Genomic DNA, 8,920 nt, shown 5'->3' with positions numbered 1-8,920 from the left:
GGGCTATTCGGAATAACGCTCAGCGGTGACCAAAACGTGTGCGAGGGCACACACACATTTCCGCATACGTTCAGTCATACATACACAAACACACACACACACACCCATGTACCTGATTGAGTTGCCAGTCGGTCAGCTATGTGGGTATGCCGGCAACAAGAAAGCTACACGGGGGCCTAGGTAGCGACAGGAGTAGCCAGGTGTCCCAGTCGAACTGCCTCTTTAACCTGTGACTAGCTCTCTGGGTATGTATGAAGGGCAGTGGTACATATGATGCATGGAAGAGTAGCGCTACCTATAGTGCATGGAGTATGTACATCTAAAACAAGAAGAAGGGGTATATTAGGGTTTGCGGGGCGTCTCAGCAACAAGATGCTGGCTAGAGAAGCGCAGAGTGAGCAGCAACGACAAAAAGAGGTGGAGGTGAGGCTAGCACAACACGGCCCTCTATGGAATGCTAATGACATTCGGAAACCATCCCTGCACTACCCTTATTTGCCTTCAAAGGAATAAGGTGGATCTGAGGAGAGTGCTGCAGCCATGGCGTGTATGCTGAACAGCACATCATATCACACAGGCACTCCCTTGTAAGCGCACAGATTGCTGGATTTTCCCGGTTACACGGGTGTGCTGTTGGAAGAAAGTCGTGCGGGTTGTCCGGGTGGAGGTGAATCGTTGCACCCTTGTAGAAACAGCGCCTCTCAGTGCAGAGGTGCACCCGCAGATCAGCTTGCGTGCTGGTAGCTGTGCATTCGGTGTCGGATTTTCACGCCCTCCTCGCATTATTCCTCCTCTTCCGTCACTCCGTGGATTGATAATTGGTGTGCTCGTATAATCAAGGAAATTTCAAAATGTTTTTATTCTAATACGGCTCGGCCGTTTCTCTTCTCTGTCTTGCCTTGCCGCGAATCCGCACAGTCTGCCGTACGTACATCGAAGAAAGCATGCGCTCTCTTGCGTTCAAGTTTGGAGCTTGCGTGTTGGGGTCTGCCTGTAGAGAGAACGGCGGAGGCTCAACGACCACTGCCTTCAGTCTAAGGGCAAGGCCGAACGGTCAGCAAATGCACTTCTCAAAACGCTGGACTTGGAAGTCACGAAACTGATTCCTGCGGGTCCTGCAGATGCAGCCTGACTGTGAAATTCCTGCGCGCTCTCCTGCAGCTTTCCTTGGGACGTTATATCTGGACTTCCCCGCGACTTTGAATGGGCCGAGCGGTTTGCCGCCGCTGAAGAGGCGAAAGAGGTAGCCACACAAATCGCCAAGCCCTCGACTGCGCACACCGAAGGCCCTGATCACTGCACCTCCTGAACGGCAAGCTCCGACACAGAGTGTTGTTGCCCTTTCGTTGCCCTTCAGCGCCTCCGCGCCAGTCAGCACATTTCGCGGCGTCGAAGCTACGACATCCTGACAGGTAAACCGTGAGCTCCGAAGGCTACAACCCAAGCCCTGAACCCAAACTTTTATTTATCTGATTCTGCCATGGAGAAATACAGCCAGAGATCTCGTGATCTCGCGAGGTAAGGGCCATTTTAGGGACGGAAATTAAGGTTTAGCGCTGGCTGTGCCTCACAGGCGAGCGGAGGGCGCAGGGCCCCCTAGGGCAACTTGCCACTACAGCAACAACTAGCCGCAAATAGCTGTGGCTTCCACCGTTGCTGCTTCTGCTGTGCCCGCTGCTGCGGAGGCGAATGCTTCTGTCCGTACTGATGCTGCATGTGGTGACATGGCGGCTTCCGCCTCCTGAGATGCAGCGGCACTAGGCTTTGAAGCTTGACGTAGTGTCAAATATTCTGCGGCTCTTGTACACTCTTAAGAGGCTCTGCGACTCGGCCGTTCGATCCCCTGAGGGCCGCTGCTGGAGCATTGCATCCTCTCGACTCCGAAAAGCCCTTGGGTCTTGCCCTTGAGGACCTCTGGGTTGAGGGGCGCAATACGCAACTACCTGAATTCTAAAACTGCGAAATTCCGCTACTCGCTTCCGGCTACCGTTCCTCCTCTGCAGCATTTCAGGGGTTTACGGTTTAGGATTTAGGACATAGAGAAGTCTGTAGCCTCCCCATTTCTTCATTTCTCGGCAAATAACTGAAAAGGCGACCCAAACCGCAGGGGTTTGCTTCCGCCGTGCTGTAAGCAACTCGCGGTGTATGGAAACGCTCTTGCTGCAGCAGCAATTGCTGCTGCTGCGGCCCTCTGTTTCGGGAAGTCTAGGTGTTTTGCCTCGCTGTGCAGAAGGGGCACACCCTGGTTCTTCTTGCGGTTCGCGCTGCTGACAGACGTCGGGGCTGCTGCAGCACCCCCTGCAACACTGCGCTGCGGTGTACTCTCTCGCAGCAAAGACAAGGGCATAGTGATTAGGCCCATGGTAGATGAGGCAGCATCCGGGAGTTCGCAGAGCCTCCACAACCAGCTGCCAATGCCCTTCTTCGCCAGTGGGTGCTCCTTTGACACTTGTTGCTGCCTCTGGGCCTGCTGCCGTTGTTGCTGCGGAGTCGAACAAGGTGCCTGTTGTCTCGAAAGCAGCGCAACTTGCTGAGCCTTGAGGACCGCTTTCGGCGATTCCTAACACAGTATGTGCCTCTGCCTCCGTTGGCGCAGAACTGTACACGGGGGCGTCTGTGGCAGCAGAAAAGCCGTCCTTTGCCGTTGTTTCCGCAGTGTCAACCGCTGTAGTCCAATCGGCTTCAAGACACCCCCGTGCTGTTGTTGCCAAGGCTACTGCACCCGTTTGTTTCCTCTTCGCGTCTAGGAACTCCTTAGAGACTTCCAGAGTAGCCTTAAAGAGGCAGCCAACCTCCAGGGGTACTGGCACCGCTGCGTCTTCTCGCTCGCTGTCGCTACCTCCCCTGTTGCTGCCGCATGTGCAAAGGCGAGCTTCACGAATCGCATTCAAGCCTAAAATCTCCTCCATACCTTGTTGGCTTTGCTCAATCAGAGGCTGTCGCTGATTCTGTGCTTCCTGCGAAGGCAGATCCTCGTCTGCTGCCTCCTGCCTTTCTTGCTGCTCGTGCCGCCGCTGCCTCCGAGTTTCCTCCATTTGACGCTGCAACCAGCACCTGTCCAAGTCTTGCACCGCGCGAAGAACCGAGGCATTTCCGTGGGCTGCTGTTGAAGGCCTCTGCTGCTGCAAGAGACGGCAGCACCCTAAGAGCCGGAGCCACTCCGCTACAGCTGCATCTACAGCACGCGATTGGAAAAGCCGCCGTGAAGCCTCGTCCTCGTCCTTCGTAGCCTGCTCCTCCTGCTGATCGTCATTCTGCTCTGAACGTTGCTGCAGCGCCTCCGCGAGTGGTGCTTGCTGCAGTTGCGAGAGGGGGGCAATGGAGCAAGAGCTCTCCATGGCTCCCCGCATTGTATCCCGCATGCTGCCTTGAGTCTCGCCGCCTTGGAGCACAGCTTCCCGTTGCTGTTGCTGCTGCCCCTGTTGCTGTTGCTCCTCCTGTTGCTCCTCCTGTTGCTCCTGCTGCTGCTCCTGTTGTTGCTCCTCCTGTTGCTCCTGCTGTTGCTCCTGCTGCTGCCCCTGTTTGTGCTTACCAGCGACAGCAGCTTTCCTCCTGCGGGAAGCGTGAGAGGCGCTCTCATGCGGACAAGAACACTTTTCGAACAGCGAAAAAAGTATCCAAGGATCTGGAGAGGCACTTGGAAGCAGCTGCCGCGCCAGCCGCTGCTGCACAGAGTCTAAAGGGGCCCCCCCTGGCTGTGGGGAGCCGCCTGCATCTGCTGAGGCTCCGGCTGCTGCTGCTGCTGCTGCATGCAGCACCACCCCTGAGACTGCCTCTGCCAGTGCACTACTCTGGAGAAGGTCCTGGGAAGAAGGGGCCCTCGCTTCCAGGAGGCAGTGCGCGTCAGACACCATCCCGCCTGCAGGAAGCAATGCCCTGATGAGAGCCGCCTTGGAGAGTAGAAGCTCAGCCTTTCTCCTACGCATCCTGGAGCCAGCAAGTGTTGTGGCACCCTCGACAAAGGCAGAGAGACAACGGGGAGATTCTCGTGCGGATGGCGTGAGCTCCTGCCTGGCAGCAGTCGGTTTCTGGGGGTTCGCCATGAGAACTGGAAGACTCTTACACAACAGGGAAGAGAGCTCTAGAGGCTTCGCGAAGGCCTCCAGTGGAAGCGTGGCTGTTTCAGCACGACATGCGCAAGATTCTTCAGGTGTTTCATTGGAAAAAGCCACTGCTGAAGTGTCGCTGGAGGACGTAAAATAGGCCAAAGGCTCCCCTCTTTTCTCCTCCCGATGAACGGCGCGAAAGCCTGCTGAGCTCTTTCCTTCTGGATTTCTTCCTACGAAAGCAGGCAAAATCTTCGTCCTTTCCTGTATCTTCCACACCTCTTCTGCCTCCTGCTGTTTCCATTTTTGCTCCTGATGTTTCTGATGTTTCTGTTTTTGCTCCTGATGTTTCTGATGTTTCTGTTTTTGCTCCTGATGTTTCTGCTGCTCCTCTGCCTCCTGCTGCTCCTCTGCCTTCTGCTGCTCCTGCTGCTCCTCTGCCTTCTGCTGCTCCTCTTTCTTCTGCTGCTCCTGCTGCTCCTCTGCCTTCTGCTGCTCCTCTGCCTCCTGCTGCTCCTCTGCCTCCTGCTGCTCCTGCTGCTCCTCTGCCTTCTGCTGCTCCTCTGCCTTCTGCTGCTCCTGCTTCGACTCCAGTCCGTGTTCTAGGAGCAGCTGGTGCAGTTCCTCTTGCAGCAGCACATCCAGAAGTTCGAGCTGTCGCCTGTGTGCAGCGGTAGGCTTCAGCGCCAAGGCTAGCAAGAGACGATCACCTGCCAGCATCCGACGCCGCTGCTGCTGCTGCAGCAGCAACTTCAGCACATCTGCAGTAGCAGCAGCACCAGCTGCCCCTGCCGCATATCCACGAGCTGCATTCCACGACCCCGCTGCCGCAGCTGCAGCGCAACAGGGGCCCCCCTGGGGTACCCAACCGCTAAGGGCCCCCTCACATACCCAAAGGGAGCAGCTGGAACGCTTGCAAAAACGTGGTAGCAGGCGAGGAACTGATCTGCCCGACTGTTTGCTCTGCTCTCCTATTTGCTGTTCTTGCTGCTGTTGTTGTCGTCCTTGCTGCTGTTGTTGTTGTTCTTGCTGCTGTTTTTGCTCTTGCTGCTGTTGTTGTTCTTGCTGCTGTTGTTGTTGTTCTGGCTGTTGTTGTTGTTGCAGCCGTTGTTGTTGCTGCTGTTGTTGCAGCTGCTGTTGTTCTTGCTGCTGTTGTTCTTGCTGCTGTTGCTGTTGTTCTTGCTGCTGTTGTCGTTGTCGCTGCTGTTGTCGCTGCATCTGCTGTTGTTGCTCTTGCTGCTGTTGTCGTTGTCGCTGCTGTTGCCGCTGCATCTGCTGTTGTTGTTCTTGCTGCTGTTGTTGCTGTTGTTCTTGCAGTTGCTGCATTGTTTTCTCGCAGATTTTGCACTCGCCGGGACCGCAAACAGCACGATTTCCTGCGTCTTTCGCTCGAGTTACGGCTCAGTGGCTCTTCTCTTGTTTCTGCTTGGGGAGAAGGGGGTTTCGAGGCTGTGTTGCTGTTAGGTGAGGCAGCAATGAGCTGCTGCCCCACCTAACTGTAATCTAGGCCCTACGCCATCATATAGATGCTGCAAGTCGCGCCCTCCAGCCGAATGAAAATCCGCCTACCCTCCCCCTTCCCCCTTCCCCCTGCGTAGGGATGCCTAAACCCTCGAGCGCTGCGTTTGCAATGAGGACGTTCAAGGCGAGGCAGCGCAGACACCACGAGGGGGTCTGCAGTCAAAGGTTTTAAAGGGACTCTTCGCCAACATTTATACCTTGGGCTGTGCCGCCACTGGCCCCTTTCAGCAATATTTTCCGTTACTACTCGCTAAGATAGCAGAGAGGGCCCCAGTAGCCTGGTTTACCCAGGGGCCCCCGATCCCCCGACCCCCCGACCCCCGTGTGGGGAGCGGGGGCCCCCTGGGTACACCCGCGGACGAGGCTCCAGCGGCAGCTGCCCCCCCCCCCATTGGTAGCAACGGAAAGGGTGTTTATTTCTTTAGCAGCGGCGGCTGAAGACAGCTGCCCTCGCCCCCCTATGTCGTCTTTCTGCCTGTGCCTCCCGACTACGATCTCCCCCCGCAGGGGCCCCCCGTCTGTGCCTTGACGGCTTCCCGGGGGCCCTGCTCCTCCTCTCCAGCGAAAGCAGCAGGAGCTGCTGCAGGGGCAGCAGCGGCACCAGAAAGCAAGCGTATCCTGGTTCAGGGGCCTCTTCACTGCCTCCGCAGCCGACGCGTGTGTGCTGCTTGACGCCGTCGTATACGCGATGGCTCGCGCCGTGGGAGGGGGCCCCCCCCCGGGCCTCCGGGGAGAAGAAATTCAGGAGGGGCCCCCCCGCGGAAGCCGCAGGACGGCTCCCAGCAAGAAGGCGCAGTGGCTTGTTGCCTTCCTCCTGGGGGCCTGTGTGGGCTTGGCCGTGTGGCCTTTTCTGGTGTCTCTGGTGACGCTCAATCTCCTGCGTCAGTGGGGGGAAGGGCCCCCCATGGGGCCTCCAGGGGGCCCCCCTCCCTCGACAGGCCTGCAGCCTCCGAACGAGACTCCAGATGAAGGTGAGCATGCTTCTCCGCGGGAAGGAAGGCTCCGAGCGCCTTCCACAGGAGCCGCAGCTTCCCTGAAAGGTAGAGACAGGGGGCACGCCTCCCCATGCGCGTTGGAGCAGCAGTTTCAGCATTTCGCGGGGCCTCTTTTGCTCCTGTTTCCGTCCATGCCTCACTCTGCCCATCTCATCCCCATCCCACCACCCCCACCCCCCGCGTGTGCGGCTGCTCCTCTGCCCTGCAGCACCAAGACAACAGCCAGAACCGCCTCCCGTGAAGACTCAGAAGTTCAAGGCTTTGCGCTTCAAAGATCTTGCTGGTTTGCCGTTGCTGCCGCTGCCCTTTTAGTGCCTGCTCGTGAGAGCGTGCAGGCGGGGAGGGGGGGCGAAGGATGGGCTGCTGTCTGCTGCCAGATCGGGAGAAGGGTGCCACGAGGCCCCTGGCACCTATTGCTCGTTGCGCGCTGCTGCGCGTTCTCCCCGATCTCTGGCTGCATGCATGCATGCATATGTCGCAGGGATGCCTGAGGCGAAGCAGGAGCTTCAGGAGGTAGTCGACTGTCTGAAGGCCCCCCAAAAGTTCAAGCGTCTCGGAGCACGCCTTCCTCGAGGCCTCTTGCTTGTGGGGCCCCCCGGAACTGGCAAGACTGCACTCGCGAGAGCCGTGGCAACGGGTAAGCCTTTGGGGATCTTTTCCTTCGGCAGCAGCCTGCATGCAGGCCTCTTGTCAGCCTCGGATCTCGAGCGTTGCTGGCCTGTTGGCTCGATTGCTCTCGCCTTCTTCTGCTTTCTGCGCAGAGGCTGGCGTGCCGCTGCTGTATGCCTCCGGCTCGGAGTTCGTGGAGGTGTTTGTGGGTCAGGGAGCTCGCAGGGTGCGGCAGCTGTTTGCTGCCGCGCGGAAGGGGGCCCCCGTCATCCTCTTCATCGACGAGTTGGATGCCGTGGGAGGGAAGCGGGGCCCTGGTGGTTCTGCGGGGGGAGGCCGCGAGCACGAGCAGACGCTCAATCAGCTGCTCGTCGAGATGGACGGCTTTCAGGGAGGTGGGGGGGGGGTTGTTGTTCTTGCCGCGACCAACAGGGTTGATGCACTGGACCCTGCGCTCCTAAGACCCGGTAAACGACGCAATGGAAGATTGGTCGCAGGGGCCCCTGTCCTGCCCCCTGTGGCTAGCCAGGGGTTCTCCCCCTCCTCCCCTCCCTTCTTTCCCCTCTTGTTTCCCCTCGAAGTGCCTAGCCAGGCGTTTCTCGCGAGGCCTGAAGAGACGTCGTGCTTCTGGGAGGCCCCTGCTGCTTGCCAAGACTTGCCGCCTTGAGGCATCGCCAGAGCTGTATGCAGGTGCCTCTGAGCGGGCGGCTCGCGCGACGATTGCGAGGACTGGGGCCCTACCTGCGCTGTGTGGCTTGTGCTGCAGGTCGCTTCGACCGAATAGTGCACGTGCCTCTGCCGGATCGAAGGGCACGAGAGCTCATTCTTCTAAAATACTTGAGCAAGGTCCCAGTGCAAGCAGAGGAGGACGCGGCGGTCTTGGACGCTGGCACAACGGCTCGCGAAGAAGACTTGAGCGGGAAGCCAGGGAAGGAGAAGCCGCGGGGTGTCTCTCAAAGACGGAAGCAGGGAGACGCTGCAGAGGCGCGTGTTCTCGCGCCTACTGCTGCAGACGGGGAAAGCAGCAGTAAGGCCGGCCCCAAGAGCAGTAGCGGCACCGGCGAAATAGAAGGCGAAGGGGAGGGCGCGATCCATCGGGCCCTGGCTAGCCAGCTAGCCAAACTCACTCCGGGCTTCTCGGGGGCCGAGTTGGAGAACCTTGTGAACGAGGCCGCCATTCTCGCCGCAAGAGCAGGTGGGGTGCTCTCCTCGAGGCTTCGAGCCATGTGCGATTCGGCGAAGCGCCAGTGTCGCCTTGCATCATGCAAGGCGGAGAGCCTCAGGAGTTTCCCGATGAGTGCCCTTGCGTGACTTCCGCTGGCGGTGCTTTTAGCGGACGCGCCAAGCAGTCCGAAGGGGACAGCGTCTCGCGGTTTCCTTGAAGGACCCCGCTGGGATATTGTGGCTGGGCGCGTGATGGCATTGGGCAGCGGTGAAGGGCTGGCTGTGTTTGTTTCTTCAGATAAGACATACATTTCGCTCCCCGAGTTCCTTGAGGCTCGCGATAAGGTGACCCTGGGCCCCGCACGAGGATCGCGGCTGCAGTCCTCTCTGCACAGGCGGCAGACAGCAACTCACGAGGCAGGCCACGCTGTGGTAGCTTTCTTCCTGCAGCCTAGTGCAGATCCGATTCACAAGGCAACTATCGTCAGCAGGGGCAGCGCCCTTGGGCTCGTGGAACAGGTACGGTGGAGGGAGCGGAGCTCCTTTGAGGCGCGTGGAAGCAGGCGTTGTCAGCTGGCACGTTAG

At 58.7% G+C, this 8,920-nt stretch overlaps 2 protein-coding genes across 2 annotated transcripts; one reads left to right on the top strand and one right to left on the bottom strand.

Moving 5' to 3' along the window:
- Positions 1-2,999: 2,999 nt before the first annotated feature.
- On the bottom strand, positions 3,000-5,372 carry LOC113147556 (transcription factor SPT20 homolog; the record flags this gene model as incomplete). Its single annotated transcript, XM_026338506.1, has 5 exons — positions 4,614-5,372; positions 4,387-4,463; positions 3,762-4,275; positions 3,393-3,485; positions 3,000-3,215 (listed from the first exon to the last, which is right to left on the bottom strand). Coding segments are annotated over exons 1-5 (1,659 nt in total), but the record flags the coding sequence as incomplete, so codon positions are not given.
- A 1,673-nt stretch (positions 5,373-7,045) lies between these two features.
- On the top strand, positions 7,046-8,920 carry LOC34623783 (ATP-dependent zinc metalloprotease FtsH 4). The gene is made up of 3 exons (XM_026338505.1): positions 7,046-7,199; positions 7,938-8,366; positions 8,634-8,920. Exons 1-3 carry the CDS (start codon positions 7,046-7,048, stop codon positions 8,918-8,920), a joined length of 870 nt encoding a protein of 289 aa, XP_026194290.1.

This window comes from Cyclospora cayetanensis, unplaced genomic scaffold (genome assembly GCF_002999335.1).
Source record: "Cyclospora cayetanensis isolate NF1_C8 unplaced genomic scaffold, CcayRef3 CcayRef3_contig_27, whole genome shotgun sequence".
Classification (NCBI taxonomy): domain Eukaryota; phylum Apicomplexa; class Conoidasida; order Eucoccidiorida; family Eimeriidae; genus Cyclospora; species Cyclospora cayetanensis.
This window is presented reverse-complemented; position numbering and strand designations above follow the sequence as displayed.